At 34.1% G+C, this 20,813-nt stretch overlaps 1 protein-coding gene across 2 annotated transcripts; it reads right to left on the bottom strand.

Moving 5' to 3' along the window:
* Positions 1–4,503: 4,503 nt before the first annotated feature.
* Positions 4,504–5,964, bottom strand: LOC108456091 (transcription factor PRE5-like). 2 transcript variants are annotated; one of them, XM_053019207.1, is made up of 3 exons: positions 5,905–5,949; positions 5,418–5,574; positions 4,504–4,872 (listed from the first exon to the last, which is right to left on the bottom strand). In XM_053019207.1, the coding sequence occupies exons 2-3, from the start codon at positions 5,541–5,543 to the stop codon at positions 4,720–4,722; spliced, it is 279 nt and encodes a 92-aa protein (XP_052875167.1). In that variant the 5' UTR covers positions 5,544–5,574; positions 5,905–5,949; the 3' UTR covers positions 4,504–4,719. The 2 variants fall into 2 exon arrangements, with proteins under 2 accessions (XP_052875167.1, XP_017610173.1); XM_017754684.2 differs by having other exon boundaries at positions 5,418–5,964.
* Between the last annotated feature and the right edge of the window lie 14,849 nt (positions 5,965–20,813).

The raw sequence follows: 20,813 nt of genomic DNA, 5'->3' as shown, positions 1-20,813 counted from the left end.
TAAAAAATTAAAATTGAAAATACATACATTTTCTATTTTTATACAAAATTTACATTCATTTTCAATGATGTGTTTATTTGATATATTAATCATGCATAATTTATTGGAAAATAAATATTAACATAAAATTTTTGATGAGTATAATATTTTGTAAATGACTTTTTTTTTCCTTCTTTAGAGCAAAAGAAATTTGTAGGAAATACGTGTTTGAATGAAATTTATAAATCTATATTTATATATTTATTATTATTATATATGACTTTAAGCTAATAACTATTTTATTTCTTTAAATGGCGCGTGAAATCATTTCCTTTATAAAGGAGCGTTAATGATCTCTACCGTAATTGGTTGAGTAAAATGACCATTTAAGCCACGTTGCCGGATTTCCGCTACTCCATTGGCCGGGAATCTAGTTTGGGCCCGCAACTGATGCCAGTACATCTCAAATGTCAAATTTAACCTAAAGCCCCTACATTTTTCTCTATTTCCCTTTCTTACCACTAACTTTTTTAGAATTTCCTTTTACATAAAAAATTCAGATAATCATATCTTTACCAATGGTAATATTTTAAGAATAGTATACGTTAGCTCTATTTTAAAATTAGTCATAACAAAAAATTTAGCTCTAAAATTTTTAATTTTTATCTATTTGGCCCATACATTTTTTTTCCTTTATAGTCAATGGCAAAAATCATTGGTGAAAGAGCTTAATTAATGGATTTTTAATATCTAAGAGCTTAATTAGGTCCTTTTTTTTTTGAGGAGCTTAACTAATTATAAAGCACAAATGCACTAAGAGGAGAGTTGAATTGGTAATTAAAAATCTGGGGAAAGATGACAAATAAAAATTGACACAATGATTTAGAGCAGTTCGACTCCAATTGTCTACCTCTAATAGCTTAACTTTTTACAATTAAAAATTTCCTAAGTCCACTAATTTCAAGCCTTTTAAGGATAATGCTTAACCTTTATAACACTATCTTTTAAGTAGATAAGATAAAGTCACTTCCTTTTTAAGGTTGTCTACCCAGAACTTCAAGTAACCTCTCACTAATTTGAGAAATGAAATTGAAACAAGGAATACCTCTTAAAGGTTGATATACAATTATTCAAGCTTACTCAAATAAATTAAAACATTTAAAATAATGAAAGAGAATGAAACCTCAAGTGTGTACAAGGGTACGTAAGATGAGAATTACAAATAAAAGATTAGATTTTTGCACAATGAACTTTGTAAACTTGTTTCTTGTCTGCTTCTTGATGTTCTTAAACTCTATTTATACATTTTCAATGAAATCTAGTCGTTTGGAGCAGTTAGAGAAAAAATTGAGCCGTTGAAGACATTTACTCGAGCATTAAATGTAGCTATAAAGGCTTATGTTATGATATCATGACTTTAGGTATTGATACCTTGCTTTAAACAATAAGATCGTTGGAGCTTTAGGTGTTAGACCTTTAGCCCATGACCTAGTACCATAATGTTGGGGTATGACACTTCCTCGTTTGGGGTTCAATACCCCTAAATACCCAAAAAATTTACTTGGTTTGCTAGATATTAGACCCAATAAGGAGGGACCCTATACATAGCCATGTGTATCGACACTTAGGCTAGGGGGTCCAATCCCCTAAAGTCAACAGCTTATTGACTTACAAAGTGCTATTAGGAGCTTTTAGTACTTGCAAATTTTTTTAAGTGTTTAGCCAAGTTTAAAAATCACTTGAAAATAACTTCTCAAAGGTTTAACATAAAGTTTTACAAAATTTGATGAAGGAAATATTTTATTATATCAAAACATTTGAAAATCACAATTAACATTATTAAAAAAAAAAAGAAATTTAAGGGCTTATGGACCCTTTAGCTGAAATTATACTATGATTATTATCTCTCTTATATTTAAGGGTTCGGGAGAGGTTATCAATTGTTTTGGGCATTGTGTAAAAAAATTGACATGTAGCAATGAAAGAAAAAAAGACATTTGTGGAGGGAAAATTGCAACATAAATCCTTCCGCATTTTTATATATATGGTATTCTACAAGTTATATGTCCATAATAAGTCTTTCCAATTAGCTTATATTCAACAATTCAACATACATTTTTACATGATACGTCATTGTAAAATTTTAAACCATTTTAATTTTTTAAGTTTATCTCTATTTTTACAAATTAAAAACACTATTAAAATTGAAATAAATATTTAAAATATAAATAATGTTATAATAAATTATTTAGTGGTCACAATATTTAAACCAAATTAACAACTTGGATCCACTAATTAATAATTAAAATAAAATAAAATTTCACACCATTTATTTTATAATATTTATATTTTAATAATAGGGTTAATAGTGTACTTTTTAAATTTCACAAGCAGATATAAAAAGAGCCATGTGTCTCATTTCTTTACAATATCTTATAGGACACTTGTCATCACTCTAACTTTATTTGTGGAGTCTAAAACTCTATTGACAGTGTACCAAAAACTCTTTCTTAAAAATAATGTGTATTTAAATCAATCTAATATCAATTATCATGTTGTTAAAATTAAAATTAAAATTAAAATATATATTATTATATTTTAATTTTGTAAACATATTAGTAATAAAACATTAAAAACTTATTAAAATTTTAAATAATAATTAAATATAATTTAATTAATATATACAATCAAATACTCAACTAATATATAAAATTACCATATATTGTGTTATTATAAAAATGTTTTTAAGATAAAAACCATACATCAAATACTTAGTGTCATATATTATTAAAAAATTATAGATTGTTAAAAAATTTATCATATAATTCAATCATATAGCAAAAAAAAAAAAAAAAAAAAGAAAGAAAGAAAAGCCAAAAAAATAAAAATAAAGAAAAAGGAAAATCTGATACCACAAATCAGATTGTTGTAAAAGCCCAAGAAAGTACAAAAAGGCAAAATGATGAAAGGCCCAATGAACTAAACTTTAAGGGCTGACTTTTATTGCAATCATTTTCATTCCTTCGAAATTTGGCAATTTTGCTTAGAAAGCTTTTTTCTTTCTCTTTTAAACATACTTTATTTTCATACCATTGTATTGACTTCAAATATAAGATACTATGGTTATGAGAATTCAAAATTAAGCCAAACACTTGTCATGTTATGTACCTAACTTTTCGTCTCATCAATATGAACATGGATTTGTTCTTATGCACTTCTAAGTATAAAATTTGAGTACAAATAGTGAATCATAAGATATCATCTGACAATTTGATTTTTTTTATGTGTAAATATCATGTAACCTCAAGTGTGTAAAAGTAAGATAAAGAATTACAAATGAAAAGTTGAATTTTTGTATAATAAATTTCGTAAACTTTCTTTTTGTCTATTTCTTGATGTTTTTGAACTCTATTGATACTTTCTTAATAATTTTTAGTTATTTGGAGTCGTTTGAAGGAAAATGAAGTCATTGAAGACATTTACTTAGATATTAAATGCAGTTTCAAAGACTTATGTTTCAATACTATGACATTAAGTATCGATATCTTACTTTAAAAAATTATGATTGTTGAAACCTTAGGTACTTGATTCTAGGGCCATGTTCTAATACCTTAATGTTGGGGTTCGATATTTCCTCATTTGGGGTTTGATACCACTAAATACCAAAAAAAAAAAAGAAAAAATTACTGTACTTGATCTAGACCTGATTTTATTTAAAAAAGAAATTTTATTTTATGGCTTCTTGACTTGTTGCTTTTGCTGTTTTTGGCCCTAAATTACATGCGGATTTATATAAACTCACCATTTTGTTTTCTTTTTCATGTAGTTTAACTTTACTGCAGAATTTGCTCAAGTTAAAACATCAAATAATTAAACAATGTTTAAGTTGACATATGGTATCGTCGATACATCGATCCATCTTTGTCCTTTTCAATTCAAATCATGTTTAATTGTTTACCAAAAGATGAACAGGTTTCTGAAAACTATAGTACCCCATGTTCCCAGTGACTAGACTTTGGATGAGGTTATTGTGAGAGGGGTCTCATTTACAATTCAATATTGCCTGTGACACTTGTGATTCAAGAGTGTACAACAATGAAATTAAATTGGTTTTTCTAATCCATATCGTAAAATTTGATTGTCAAATTTAAAATTTAATCGTTTTATACAATTATATTCATATAACTTCTTTATCCGAAACTATAATTTTCTTTATACGAAATAAAAAATAAAAATCTTAGTAACAGGTAGGCCATATATAGAAAAAAAGAAAAACTTAATTAAGTCTTCCATCAAATCACTCACTAATGATGATTTTGGAGCTTCCTTATTGCAAATTATAACACAATTGATCCCAACTTACCGACATAAACCTTTAGAATCGACACAATAACATATTCTTTTTTAATTTCAAATCACATTCATTTCATGTGAATTAGTATTTCTTAGAATTTTAAATACCTCAATTGTTCAAAAGAAAAAAAAAAAAGAGTACATAAGCATAAAAAGAGAAGTTAATCGAGCTTGTCTTATGCCAAGAAAAAGTAATAGTATATTGCCATTAAAATTAAAGGCTTTGCTAGTGCAAAGTCCTTTTATTATACAAATTAGGTAATTAGATTGCAAACCCTTCCACATGGAGGAAACATCTTAAACTATATATAAATACAAATATATAATATCATATATATATATATAAACCTAGTAATAATAAAAAACATTGGTTTATAATAAATATTATTACATAATTAAACTCCTAATAATAGCAGCCTCGGCACTATCAGCATCAATGGTGGCCAACAACTGTGAAAGCCGTTCACTTAGGTCGTCCACCTCCCTATGCAAGCTTCTAATGTAATTGCAAGTCTCTTGTAAGACCTTGGATGCTGATACCTGCACCAGCAGGGGGATTTACAATGCCCCAACATTAAGTCACTTTCTTTTCTGACATTTCTGCTTTCCACATTATTATTATTATTATTATTATTATTATTATTATTTCCATATAACATCATAATCGAAAAATAAATAAATCGTAAAGTCCGACCCTTGGTCGACAAAATAGACTATTATGTGCTTCGTAATGTGATGTTGTGATCGTTATTTTATGATATACATGATATCCGGGGTCAAAGCATGCACTGTTTTAAGTCAATGAGGAGCTGAAACCCAAGAAAATATGTTTCCTTGATGTCCGGGGTCAAGTTTTCAAACTGTATTTTCGAGGACTATTACTTTTTTTTTAACTGAAATATACTATTCCCATGTGCCACATGCAACCGGGGAAAATTAAATATATAGGTACGTTATAGTTTTCCATATAAAAATAAATCATCTAATTCATTGAAAATGTATAAAATTATAAAATAATAACTCAACTCTCTTGTAAAAATAAAGATGAATTAAAAGAAGAAACATGAATTCCATGAAATGTTTACCTTATCAGATCGCCTATCCCGAATCTCAGGCAGAAGCTGTCGTAACTTTGAGACAAGTTCAATGATTTGATCATCTGAAATCCTCGAAACACCTGCTGTTGACTGTCTCGACCTTCTGCTAGACATCTTGTGGGGGATTTAAAGTAATAATAACACCCTAATGACCAAAAACCAAGAATTATTTTAAAATATTCAGTAAGTTCCAAAATAATACCCCCAAAATATGGAAATGCAGAAGGAAAAATAAATATATATGGTGTAGAAAAATGGTTATGGTTTGGAAAAGGCAAGAAGAAGAAGAAGAAGAAGAAGAAGAAGAAGAAGAAGAAGAAGAAGAAAGAAAGAAAGAGTAGAGAGTAGTGTTAGATATAAGATATGAAGAATTGGAGAAAGTGATAAGAGAGATATAAAGAGGTAAGAAGGACCACAACCATGGGGGATGCGAGTGTGTGTATGTGAGAGAAGAGAGAGAAAAGAGAGAGAGTACAATAACAAAGATAGTGATGTTGGACGTGAAGAAGACAAGGGCATTGGAGAAAGCATAGTTGGACTTAAAAAGGGTTTGGTCTTTTGAATAAAAAAAAAAAATTCAAGGAGTAATCGTTTGGGGTTATTGTTTATATGTATAGATGTATTTTTGATGCATAAATTTTACGTATTGTATCCTAATTTGTCTTATTTTAATGGATTTCTTTGTATTGTATGATTGTAGTATTGGTGGTTAAAAAATTATGGAATGGAGAGAAAACGTGAGGGAGAAAGAGAAGGGGCAATAAGAGTTCATGTTTATGTTCCCAACTTGGGGATTGATGGCAAGTGGGCTTTAAGAAATATGTTTGTTTTTGAGCTGACATTGTGGGCCTTCATGTGCATGTCTTAATACGCAATGCCATGTGATCATCACCTTCTCCAACTACATCCTTCTTTTGAAGTATTCCACAACCCCCGAATCCCCCTTTTCACACTCTTTCCTTTCTATTTTTTCCTATTTCCTTTAGCACATTTAATTAATTAAATAAACCAAACTTGTTTTGTTGTCTTCTTTTTCCTCCTTCAACTTCTTCAATAACTATTATGTTTCATGAATAGATTTAAATTGCAGATACATATATTTTCTATCATATTGTGATTAAAATGTTTGTTATACCCTTATACCTTTTGGACACGTGGCACCACGAGAAGCTTCCTGAAAAATGCCCATGGATAACTCTCTTTCTCTCGCATCTCCCAATTAGTTCCTCATTTGAAGATCACTCGAGCAATTATTTGTCTTTAATTAGCTGACTGGTTACTAAGTGACCAGCCATTGACTTTTAGCGAAAACACACTTACCACCAATAGGAGACCATCATGGACCATTGAGGTGTAATAGTCTCGTACTACCTCAACCAAAGGAATGTCAGAGTAGTACGACACTTGAGGACAATCAAATTGCCACCTAGCTGACCACATGTGTGGGCCACCACCCATATTATCAATGAGTTGGCACCATCAGGCATGAGACCAGGCACATGACCTTCCCCTATAAATACCTAAAAGAACGATGAGGAAGGGATCCTTTAACCATCTTTGCAACCCTAAGTACTTACCCTTTGGAATTAGTCTCCTTTGCCTTCGCAACCTCCTTATTCCTCTTCTACTTCTCTCCTTTTTCGGCTCTTCGCCTACCTAGGTGAACTGGTATCCATGTCACCCCCACCCTCTCCTCATTATCTCATTCCTTGTTGTACAATTGTATCGATAATTTGTGTGGGGAATGCGGACCGGAACATGACTTCCTCTCAGATTGATGCTTTCCTCAACTTGGCTAATCCAGTGAATCCCACCAACCCTACTAACTTAGCAAATCCATCCAACCCTGTCAACCTAGAAAACCTTACCAATCCTAGGCTCACTTCAAACCAAACAGGAACCCAACCACCTGTACCAAACTCTCTGATAGGCTGTCGAGACCTACAAAAATAAAACTTGAAAAATAAGATTAGTATAAAACAAAAAGTAGGATCGTGTCCATGGAGATCGATGATAATTTTATTTCTTAAGTAAAAATAAGAAAAGTAAATAAAAAGGGGATTTATAAAATAAAAAACTAAATTCGAATTAAAAATTAAAATGGAGAAGACAATAATTGAAAGTTTTTTTTAGGAAAATAATGGTAAAAAGCTCTAGCCAAAGGTAAAGTCTTTTTTTGATTCATGAATTCGATCATCGATGCAAGAATATCTTCATTGCCTTTAATAAACTAGTTCTAGTTGCTAACTTGACAATGGACAACCAATCTCTTCTTACCTATTTGGTAACCATAAGGCAGCTTATTTGAAATTACTTCCCTAACCGATAAATAATCTCATAACAATGCCTAACATTTAACTAACAAACTCACCTCAATCCACACCACATACTCATAAACTACGACATAAACAATTTATGCAGTTTGTCACTAGTATTAGAATGAATTAAACAATTACGAATTTAATGATTCTAATTGTCAAGACAATCATTCTAAGCTATCAAATACTGACCATAAATTTGACAAACCAGGATAATTGTAATTCAAATAGAAGATGCATGAATACTAAAGAACAAAGAAGAATTAAAGCATAAATTAAGTCACGAATTATTGAATCAAACTTCGATTAACCTTTGACTAGAAAAGAGGGTATAAGAACCCATAAAATAAAGAAAGCACAAACAAAATAAAACTAAGAGCGGTTATGTCTAAGTTAAGTCCACATTTTAACCTAATAATGTCTATTTATAGGGCAAAAATAATTTAATGGAGAAAATACAAAAGTGCCATTGATTAAATAAAGTAGAATTTTCAGGACTTTTGTCAATTTTCACATCAAACTCAGGGCCATTTTTGGACGCATTTTTTATGCCTTTTGGGATTGGGTTGTGAAATAACTTCGGTTAAATCTTTCAATTACCTTTGAATCTGCATATTATGCGCCCAAAGAGGAGTTTTGTAGCTCAAGTTAGGACCAAAATAGTGAAACTATGCTAAGTTGAAAGTTTAATTTGCAAAAACTTGCCAAAAATAAACTTTAAGGTCATTTTTCTCAAATTATTTCCAAAATAAATAATAAATAAATATAAGTATTAAATAATATAATTAAGAACATAAATAACATCATTCAGAGAAATATCACAAATAAATTGAGAAATTATGCACACATCAGTAATACCCCGAAAATTTTAGTATCGGATTTTGCATTGAATCAATATAAATTCAATATAAAAATTTATAATAAATTATCCATTTATATTTTCAGTATTTTATTGACTTATTTGAATTTTAGACTTAAATTCGTGATTAAATTGAATTTTATTTTAAGGATTAAATTGGATTTTCAATCATTGTTGGGAGATTAACCTTTAATTAACTTTTTAAATTTAATTTTGGTTGTATGGTGGCGTATGTGAGTTGTGTATTATTATTATTATTATTATTATTATTATTATTATTATTAGGATTTTAGTAATTATTGGGAGTCAAGTTGGGGCAAGGATTGAATTGAAAGAAAGAGAAATTAGAAGTTTTAAACAGTTTAGGGACTAAACTGAGTAAGGGAAGAAAGGAGGAGGGTTTACGTAGCAAATAAACCAAAGGTTGGCTTGTTATTTCTTTCCCTAACATATTCACGTAGAAAGCAATTCTTTTTCATTCCTCTTTAACATCGTTCTATCGTTCTCTAAAAAAAAAAATTTCCATCCTTGCTATTGCCTCTTTCAATTGTGTAGTCCAAAGCTGCTATCCCTGATCTGAATGTAGGGTTAACTTTGCTTAGATTTGCTGTTAAACGCTTACCAAATTAGCTACACATACCTGTTGCAATTTTGTCCATATTTTCTGCTTGAAGCCTTGCCAATTGTACCAGCTGCGGTTCGCTGCCTTGTCCTTCAGAGTTGCTGCAACTTCTTCAAGTTTGCTGCTGCTGTTCATTTCAAAACAATTGTTTATCACTATTAGGGCGAGCGTTCGATCGAATCGAATCAAATTCAATGAAAAAATCTTGAGTTAATTGAGTTGACGAATCCTATTTTATCATCCTAATTCGATTAGAAATTTTTGCGAATCAAGTCGAGTGAGATGAAATTCAAATCGAATTGAATATACTTTTTCGAGTTAAATTTAAAAAAATGATTTTAGGTCATTGTAATCACTATCATCCACCATAATCAAATTTACCTACCGTAACCAAATTTATTATTAACTTTCATCCCCTTGTAATTTGTCAAAACTACTTTTTTTTTAAATGGGTTTCAAAAACGGGATTCGACTTTTTGAAAAATGAAAATGGGAGTCGCCACCAACCTTTTTAGGTGTGATTGGATCACCTTTATAAAACATTTTGGTCTACGAAATTCAAGAAAATAGGTTCGAGAGTCGGTTACGCACAATGAAGGATTAGCACCCTCGTAACGCCCAAAATTGGTACCGAATTGATTATTTATTGTCCTAATGTCGAAAATTTGAAAAGATTTTAAAACTTGAACAATTTAAAGTTGAAACTTGAGATTCCTTTGTTCCGAAAGTATACAAACATTACATCCAGCATGTTAGGACACGATGTTTTAAATCCTCGTAACTAAAATTATCTCATGATTTTGAAAATTTATTAAAAGGATATTTGGTTACTTAGTCAAACGAAAAATCGCAACCCAGCATGTTAGGGCACTATTTCCCGAATTTCTAAACACCAAACATTGCCTTATTTAAGAAAAAACTTTTTCAATTAAATGAAATATATTTTTCTAAAACAATGAATAATATAGAATTTAATAAAAAATAGTTTGATATAATACTAAAATTATTAAAAAATAAAATATAAAAGAGAATTAAAAATCAAGGAAATAGGGATTAAATCAAAATAAAAAAAGGTTGAAAATGAAAATGAACAAAGAATAAATAAGAACAAACCGTAGAAAATAAGAACGCAAGAGGGAAATTTGAGTGAATGCTTTTAAGAATTCTTATTGCTTCCCAAAACTCAAGTGATTTACAATGAAGGGAGAGGCCTCTATTTATAGTTGAACCTCCTCAAATCCAACGGTACAGATCAATTACATCAACGATTAAGATTAAAAGGTATCTACAAATTAAATCTCTAAGATTACAAAATCATATCTTCTAAGATTGTATATCATATCTAAGATTGCAATCATATCGCATATCATATCTAAGATTGCATATCATTGAAGATTATATTTCCATATGAGTCAAGCTTGTAGATGGACCTTAAATCTTTTCAAGTAATGGGCCATTCCGATTGGGCCAAATTATATGTTTGTAATTTTGGACTGAACTTGGACTTCATTTTTTTTGGGTTTATTATTTTTGTTTTTTGGACTTATTTCTGGGCCCAGGAAAAATTGAGTGTCTACAGCTGCCCCTCTTTGCTCATTGCTGTGTAATAGGAATAGAGCAAAGACTATAAAAGGACCAATTTTGCCCGGGCTCGCCGAGTCTTGAGTTTGATCCTTGATCTTCTTTAAATGGCCTCTTGATGGCTTCAATTTGCTTCACTGCAACTCAGGAAGGCGATATCTGCTATCTTTGATCTGCTCCTCGTCTAATACAGAGACGCCAAATCTGTTATCTTCGATCTGCTCCCCGTCTAATACAGAGACGCCAAATTTGCTTCTTCAATCTGCTCCCCGTCTAAAACAGAGATGCCAAATCTGTTATCTCTGATTTGCTCCCCGTCTAATACAAAGATGCCAAATCTGTCATCTTGGATCTGCTTTAATGTAAACACATGAAGGTCAGATCTACTATGTCTTTAATCTGCTCCCTGTCGAATATGGAGATGCCAAATCTACTATCTTCAACTTATTCCTTATAAACATAGGGATGCCATGCTGAAATCTTCAATCTGCTTCGCTGTAAGCACAAGAATGTCAGATCTGCTATGTCTTCGATCTGTTCCTTGTAAACACAGGGATGCCAAATCTGCTATCTTTAACTTGTTCCCTATAAACATAGGGATGCCATGTTAAAATCTTTGATCTGCTTCGCTGTAAGCACAGGAATGTCAGATCTGCTATGTCTTTGATCTGTTCCCTGTAAACACAGGAATGCCAAATCATCTTGGATCTACTCCCCATCGAATACGGAGATGCCAAATATGTTGTTCTTCTCTTCGATATGCTCTCTGACAAAACAGAGACTCCAAATCTTCTATATTCGATCTGCTCTCTGCCAATACAGAGACGCCAAATCTATTATCTTCGATCTGCTCTCTGCCAATACAGAAATGTCAAATTTGTTATCTTCGATCTGCTCTCTGCCAATACAGAGATGCCAAATCAGCTATGTTTTCAATCTGCTCTTCGTCGAATACAGAGATGCCAAATCTGTCATCTTTGATCTGCTCTCTGCCAATACAGAGATGCTAAATTTGCTATCTTCGATCTGCTCTCTGCCAATACAGAGATGCCAAATCATCTTAGACTTGCTTCAACGTAAACACGTGGAAGCCAAATCAGCTATGTCTTCGATCTGCTCTCCGTCAAAAACAGAGATGCCAAATCTGTCATCTTTGATCTGCTCTCTGCCAATACAGAGATGCCAAATCTGTTATCTTCGATCTGCTCTCTGCCAATACAGAGATGCCAAATCTGCTATCTTTGATCTGCTCTCTACCAATACAGAGATGCCAAATCATCTTAGACTTGCTTCAACGTAAACACGTGGAAGCTGAATCAGCTATGTCTTCGATCTGCTCTCCGCCAAATACAGAGATGCCAAATCTGTTGCCTTCGATCTGCTCTCTGCCAATATAGAGATGCCAAATCATATTGGATCTGTTTCAGTATAAATACTTGAAGATCAAATCTGCTATGCTTCAGCCTATTGCCCTACTGCTTAGGGAGTTAAGGCACATCAATCTTCATTGCCCATTGAAGAACATAACCTGTATAATGCGTATGAGTTCATGCCTAATGATTAGGATGCTATGATCAAAATGAGTCAAATGCTCCTAATTAAACCTGTTATAATGCAAAATGTTTATGAAAATAACTCCTATTTCGGACGTCATCACTCATTCATCTATCGAGCTTTCCACCTCGTTCTTCTCGACATATCAATCATACTCTGCTCGTATGCCTCGAATCCTCTCCATCAATTTGGTCTACCGAACCATTCCCCGAATGTTACGACCCACTGAAGATGTTTATGAAATGATCCTTTCTTAAGATCAATATTGCTTAAAACGTCCAACCACCTTTTGGACTGAAGAAGAAAATCTCTCGAGTATCTCCAACCCATACATATGAGAATTCCTTAAACAATTGTCTTGTTTCAGTTTCTTGTATTATCTAGAAATTTCTAGAGTAATATGCAAAACTTCGTTTGTGAAGATATTTTAGTTCATCTATCATTATTTCAATGCAACATGCTTTATGAATAATGGGAGACAAATAAATTGATCCTAAGGATAATTAGATTTGGAAAAATTATTGGAAGGAATGCAAAAAGATTAACCTGAGAACATATCTTTGCGAAGAAAAAGAATCCAAAGATAGAAAATAGGACAGAAATCAGATGCCCTAGATATCGCCGCTTGAGCGTCTATACACCAGCTCCATGAAGATTTTCTTGAGTTCAACATGTGTTTAAAAGATCCAAAGTAATTTGTTGATGCCTAGATATGTAACATACTTCACTTTTCGTCGAATCCGGTATAGCAAGGTCACTGCATGACTTTCCAAATTTGAGTTGCCCTTTCGGGTTTTCAACTCAAAACCCCTTTGGTCTCAAGGTGCCCTTTGCGGGTTTTCACCTTGGCCTCTCTATTTTTCTTTCTTCTCTTTTTTTTTTTGAAATAGAAGTCCCAAAGTGCCCTTTGCGGGTTTTCACCTTGGCTTCCCTTCTCCTTCAGATAAAGTACTCATTGACCGAGTCCGAATTCACTGGATCAGATAAATTCTTCCTATCCATTTCTTGTCAAAATCAGTGCACCTCTAAAGAAAGCCCTCTTCGCAACATATGGCCTTTCCCAATTCGGCATCCTTTTGCATGGGAAGGATCTCTTTCAGCACAAGGTTTCCTTTATGAAATCCTTTTGGACGAACCTTCTTTGTCATAAGTCTGTGTCATCCATTCTTGGTACGTTTGCTTAGGATAAATACTTTCAAGTTAAGTTTACTAGAAGTATTCAATTCTTGACTCCATCAAAGCTTGGAGGAAAAATCTTGATTCATAAACCCATGAGAAAGGGATTGCCCCAAAGAGCCCCGGTCATTGTTTGTCAAACCCAACAAAAAGATGGTTCAATGATTCTTAGTAGACAAGAATGAAGTTGCTGACTTTATCCTTCAACCTGGAAAACTGAGGTACAGAGATTACTCCCAGAGCATACATCCCACCATAACTCGATGATGTTTCTGAAGCATCCCTAATCTTCCTAAATTGCCCCCAACTGTGAAGCTGCCAAATGAGTGTAGCAAATAGGAGCCACAAAAAATATGGCTGTGGTGCTCCTTTGATACATATAGGATAGAGAATGAACAAACTCTTGCAGATCATCAGCCAAAAACCCAACTTGGTCTAAGAGAACATGATAGTGGGTCTACCTCGTGATTCCAATCATTCCAGCATGGGTACCAAGGTAAAAATCATTGTTCTTTGGATGGCATACTTTGTTGTCAATGACAGTACCATGTAGCACATTGTCAGGAGATCCCTACTGAAAAAAAAACTTAGTATGATGGTTTTTCGTACAATAATAACCACAATCTTTAGGGTTCCACTTCTTGTCCATGGTTTTTCGTACAATAATAACCACAATCTTTAGGGTTCCACTTCTCGTCAAGGAACTTGCAAGCCTCAACAACTTGATCAAAACTTAATTGAATTGAGACTCGCTAACCTCATCCCTGAAAATAATGATTTGATCAAGTTTCCTCTTCCATGAATTTGTATAGAAGTCTAAGAGAGCTTCCTTCATGATACCATCATCCATTTTGTTAGAAACTGGTTTTGAAGAAAGAATCTATCATTTTAAGCTTCAGAGACTGCGTATGGCCTGATGCCCCATAGCTGAAAATCAATGGCCACCGCCTGGAGCTAACCATCGTAGCTATTGGCGGCACATCAGACTTCTCAGGAAAGCTAAACAATGCACCCATTCCAAGGATGATGGTTGGAACCTTTGAAACAACTGGAATTGAAGTTGTTTGCCCCAGCGTAAGCATTGAGAGTAGGCGGTAGTTTCTTATGCCAATTTTTACCAGTCTCGGTCATCTTCTGTAATTTATTTTTTCTTCTTTTTCTTTTCTTTTGGCAACCTTTGTTGTACTGTGGTATGGTGCATTATCTTTGAAAAGACTGCAAACTTTTGGCATTGTGCAGTTATATATAATCTTTTTTTTTGAAATGGATGACTTTTGACTTTGTAATATTGGCATATGAAGCTATCTCCCCCTCTTAATGGAGTAATTGACATCCACAAAGATGAGTCATTGTCAGCTTGAAACTTTTGACGAGCTCGGGCCTATAACATACATGCCCCATAAGTCTTGACTGCTTTAAATTTGGCATTCATTGTACAACTGTTGCGATCCCTTTCCATGGTAGACCAACAATGCCCCAAAACCTCATGTTTATCCTGGCAATTGCAAATCCTCCTGCATGCGTCTTTGGACTACATTTTTGAATTCCCATAATAGTCTCAACAAGGTCTTGTCTTGTCTCCTCAGCTAATTTCAATTTCACAATCTTTCCTTCCTCTAAGGTTATATTTCCTACCACCACTTCATGGGGTATAAACCATTTTCAACAAATTCAGAAACAAGTCACAATTTCTGTCACCTTCAAAGTACTGAGATTCCTTGTAACATCCTGATTTTCGGATTTATTCGCGGTTTTCAATATTTTGTAAAGATTTTGTATTTGGATGTGAAATTAGTATTTTGAGTAAGTAAATGGGCTTATGGAAGGCCCATGAGTTGGCCGAAACCCAGTTGAATTTTTGGAATTTTAGACTTAGGAGTTAGGGGTTCTGGCTAAGTGGCCCTTAAGTAGAGTTGTGGGTAAGTTGCATCACAAAAAGAGCCTTGGTAAAGTGGCAAGGGGTGACGCCACTAGGCTCCTAGAAAAGTGGCGTGTGGAGCTTTGGGAAGGCAAGGGATCGATTCCCTGTGTTGGCAAATAGATGCATTTATTTTTTTAAATGCAGGAGGGGTAAGTGTTGGAGTTCAGGTGGATTCTGCTAGAGGAGAGTTGGATCAGTTTAAATGCTTGGATTAAGGAGGGATAAGGGGAGAGATTTAAGGGATTTGGATGAGGCTAGGAGTTGGCCGAATTATGGGAATTGAAGAGGGAAAAATCGGCAGGGGGGTTATGATGTTAGTATTTCGGCACTTAGGGTATTGAGTGGTGCCGTTTTTCTTCTACTTTAACACTTTAGGGTTGTTTTTCCTCTCTTTTTCCTCTCTAGCCGAAACTACCACCTCCATTATTCTTCTTCTTCTATTTTTTCTTCTTCAAAACTATTCATCATACCTGCTATTCATCAATAGTTTTGCCGAATCCATAAAAGCCGAAATCCTGTGATCACTGCTTATGTCGATTTCTTCAAAGCCAGGTTCTCCTATGTTCTTTGTTTTTATTAATCTACGATTATCTTTTCTTAATCCTAGATACTTGACAGCAATTTTACTTTAAGGTTATAGTTCCATATTGTCATCTTCTTCATCACCCAAAAGCCGAAAAACCATAGATTTGGGGGCTTATAGTCGAAACTTCAAGACTTTGGGAATCGAGTTCTACCATCGTTTGATAGATAAATCTGCACTAGATTGCGAGGAAATCAAGTAGGAGTAAGGGGTAAGTACTTATCATCTCAGATCTGTTATTATTTTGCGATGTTAAGAAAAGCCGAAGTCCCTAAAATTAGGGAGGCTGTCGATTTGAGCATAAGGCTTTAAGGGTTTATAACTAATGTTTTCTTTCGGTGATTAAAGTCTTCTTAAGCGTTGGATCAAAAGCGTGAATCATTGGAGCAATCGGGTTCGGAGCTAGCTATCGATTTTGACAAAAATGTAAGGTTTCAAAGGCTTTTAAGGACATAGTTCGATCATGGATAAGTAGGTTGTGGGTTTAGTGATTATGGTTTGTAAATAAGAATTGTGCTAATCAATTGTAGGATATCAAAAGAGATCTCAAGAGCGATCGTCATGAATCAAAAGTGCATCAACACCTTTTCTTAGTTCAATTCGGCAAAAAGCCGAAATGCCGAAATTTCGGTATTTCATAGGCTTGTGAGTATGCGAATGCTCTCAAGACATAGAGTAATTGTTAGATCTAGCACTACAAAGTGGTAAGTAAGTTTGTGTGACGTTTCAACGTACTTCGGAAAAAGGGCCTCGATGGGCCAAAACTGGGCCCAATGGGCTTACTACCAATATGGGAAAAAGGTGGGCAAAGTAGCTTGTCGGTTAGATGGGAGAATCAAATTGCATAAGATTGTTAAGAATTACTGAATAACGTGTATAGTTGCGTAAGTACGAAATTACCCTAAAGAGCATAATTACCGAAATACCCCTAGGGTTTAAATTGGCTAAACTGCATGATTGATTAATATTGTATTTTACATGATATGCATTTATTAATATCTGTTGCATGGGATTGGGGTATTGATGGAGGAAGTACTGAATGTGGTTCATCCACGTACTAGAGGCTTTGCCTCAATGGTCGATAATTGAGTGCGTTGTTTAACCGTGGAGTATAGGGTGGGTGGGTTGAGATATTCCCACATGGAGTGTAGGGTGGTACGGGACCGTAACGGTTGGTGGGTTGAGTAGTCTCCCAGCTTGGGCTTGCATTCATTACTGATATTGTTACATATGTTATCGAATCGGGCCTATGGGCCATACTGTTTTGTTAAAAAGGGCTAAGGCCTTGCTATCAGATTCGAAAAGGGCTTGACCTCTCGTATCGTTATCTGAATAGGGCTTAGGCCCAATGGGCTCGAGCTGATTTGGGCTTTGGATGGGTTTCAGATACACCGAGTTTTCCCAAACTCACCCCTTCCTCTTCCATCCTTGCGGTGAGCCCTAGTTGGTGGACTTGGAGCTGGGCGAGATTCAGAGTGGCCATGAAGATTGATTGCCGATTTTAAATAAGTTTAGCATTTAATTTGGATTATTTTATTTTTATTATGCTTAAAGTTGTAATAAGGCCGCTCTTTTTAATTAATTTTATTTTGGGGATTATTAAACTGGTTAGCACTAGGGTTCATTTTATAAAAACTACTTGTTTTTAAAAGATCACGATGACGCGCAAAGTTTCCGCAAAGTAATGTTTTTCCAAGAAAATAAATATTTTAAACAAACGTTTTCAAACTTAATCATTTTCTTAAGACGGGCATAACCAAACGGTTTTCTCAAAATTATACGAGATGATAAAGTGTGGTAATGGATGTGTGCATGTCTAGGATTGGATCCGGAAGAGCTTGGTACTTAAGCAATCAAGACGGACTCACCTCCTCTTTTTCCCGGTTTCCTACCGGTGCGACTTCCATTCACTTTAACCTACTTTTAAAAGTGTCTTTACAACACCAACTCAGCTTTTCCAAACTAAGTGTTTTAAACGCATCAATGTGGCGCATCAGATCCGGTCATAACATCCAGGCCGGGTTTGGGGTGTTACATTCCTTTAAACACATATCACACTCAAAAGGAACTCTGAATCTGTAGTATCATTGCCCGTGTCATTGATATCTAGGGATCTATGATAGGCACACAAAAGAATATACAAGGAATAAATGAATTTAAGAATGACTATTTACATGAAATGAAAATTTATAAAGAATGCCAAAGGTCAAAAGAATCAGAATGAAAGAGTATTTACTCGGATAAATAATAAAAGTATGTTTTATTGAAAATAAAAATGTTTGAACATGAGCCCACTTCTCAAAAGAAATCTCATTACTCCTAGGCTTTAGAGCAATAAGAGTGTTCAATATTACTCGTAAAATTCCTAAAGATTACAGGAAGTTCTTCTCGCAATCCAATTGTTTAAAAAACTTCCCGGTTCGTAAGGGCGAATGCCCTCAAGGTTTCTTTGTTCAGTCCCTTCCTCGTTGATGATTTTCATTTCCAAACACCCCCTTCTCCGGGTAAGCTATCCCTCCTGACACAAAATTCGGGGATATGTAAGGGAACGTCGTTAATTCCCATTCAACTTCTTTTTCACTCAGCTGTGACCCTCTTCTCTCTCTCTCTCTCTCTTTCTTTCTCTTTTTGATAACTTTAACTAATTAGAGTCTTTTTATAATTTTGAATGCAAATGATGCGATGAGATGCTATTAGATGCAAATGCATGAATGCAAAAGGATATCAATTCTGATTCAGTTTCATTTTAGAAAACATTATTTAAGGAACAAAAATCTTTTCATAAAACGAATTAAAAATACGCTTTCGCCTGTAGGCCCAGAGTCTTAACCCTATCTAATAACAAAGCTAACTTTCGACCACGATCTGAATGTAACTCATATTGGTGCTCAACGTGCTTGCCCTTTCTACCAGTATCTGTAAATGATCAACTATCTCTTGAACTTGAATTACGGCTTCACCTATGAAGTAAGCTCTACAGCCAAAGACACCTCCTCCAATGTCTGTGAAGTTGCTCTAATTACCTTGAAAGAAAGATTGGCAAACAAGTAGGCATTCCAGCTTCGCAGCATACTGCCTTAAAATGATATCAAGCATTCTCAGCACTTCTTGAGAGTCTTTAAATTTTTGTCTCCACAGAACATTTCAAATTACTTGCATAGGTATCTTCGCAGCATAGCTAATCTCCACTTTAAAGGTCTTTAAACGATACGATCTTCTTTAATCTCTTTCTTTCATGCTCATTTGGGCTGTCCCGGCCATCAGGGCTTGTATTTCCATTATTTTTGATAAGTACAACATCCTAAAGTACCACAGTAAATTCCAGCTTGTTGTTTGGTAGCGGTCCTATAGTAAGTGAGCCTTTCTACCATCATAAGCAAAATTCTTTCCATCCAATTCAATTTTGTAAGTCTTAAACCCTTACCATCCACGAGGTGACTATCTTCATCTGTAATGGTAGAAGTGTCCATCAGTACTCCCCACGCTCACCTTGAATTGTTCATCTATCTTCATGTCAAGCAAATACTGTAATTCCCCATAACTATTGTAGAACAACCGCTTCTACCCGTTACTCCATTAATCCCATATTTCCTTTAACTCTTGGAGGTTATTTTGCATCACACTAATGAGAGTGTAGTCCCATAATTCTGATGTGTATCCTTCGATAACACTATTTCCTTTTTCTATCTGGGTTTTCTCTGACCAAGCACAAACGAAAAAGTTGTCCTCCACTTTATTAAGATATTCGTTCCCCATTACAAAACTTTCTAACTCAGAAATCGAACCTTGAATCGACACCTTTTAATGATAAATGACATGCAATGATAGCAAAATAAGAAAAACAAGTCAGTGTCACATATATTAAAAAAATATAACAAATAAGAACTTATAAAGGTAGGCACTAAAGGTCATCATCATATTACCTGGGGCAAGCACTTAAAGTTCACTATATGTAGTTCGGTTCTAAAGCAAGGGTACCTGAACCAGCAGATTCCTCGATCTTCACCAATTATAGGCTCATATGGACCAAGTTCGGTTCAGAGGGACATATTTCCCTATGGCCATGCGGAGATGAAAATCTCACGAAGACATAGGTACGGATGTATCCCGGAAGCAATCTACCAGCCCATGTGGAGGTGAAAACCTCACGAAAGCATAGCTTCTCACTCCCACTTAAGGGTGTGACCACAACGGTCACGCAAATGCAATGTGTGCGTAAACAATAACAAACATATGCAACTAACACATGTAAAAATGACATATCTTAAAATTTTCCAAATTTCCGACATTAAGACGAAAATAATCAATTTTCGACTTGACTCTCTTATAGGTCCCCAAAGGAGTCGCCAAGTCGTCAAACCATTTTTTAAAGGGTTTGAAAACGGGTTCGACTTTTGAAAATGAAAATGGGAGTCGCCACCAACCTTTTAGGTGTGATTGGATCACCTTTATAAAACATTTTGGTCTACTGAAATTCAAGAAAATAGGTTCGAGAGTCGGTTACGCACAATGAAGGATTAGCACCCTCGTAACGCCCAAAATTGGTACCGAATTGATTATTTATTGTCCTAATGTCGAAAATTTGAAAAGATTTTAAAACTTGAACAATTTAAAGTTGAAACTTGAGATTCCTTTGTTCAAAGTATACAAACATTACATCCAAGATGTTAGGACACGATGTTTTAAATCCTCGTAACTAAAATTATCTCATGATTTTGAAAATTTATTAAAAGGATATTTGGGTATTTAGTCAAACGAAAAATCGCAACC

This window comes from Gossypium arboreum, chromosome 9, assembly GCF_025698485.1.
Source record: "Gossypium arboreum isolate Shixiya-1 chromosome 9, ASM2569848v2, whole genome shotgun sequence".
NCBI classification, from domain to species: Eukaryota; Viridiplantae; Streptophyta; class Magnoliopsida; order Malvales; family Malvaceae; genus Gossypium; species Gossypium arboreum.
This window is presented reverse-complemented; position numbering and strand designations above follow the sequence as displayed.

Excerpts from the sequence above, each read along its gene's own strand:
- LOC108456091 (XM_017754684.2), bottom strand. The coding sequence starts at position 5,543 with ATGTCTAGCAGAAGGTCGAGACAGTCAACAGCAGGTGTTTCGAGGATT. Across the intron at positions 4,873-5,417 it reads GGGATAGGCGATCTGATAAG|GTATCAGCATCCAAGGTCTT; the intron begins GTAAACATTTCA and ends CTGCTGGTGCAG.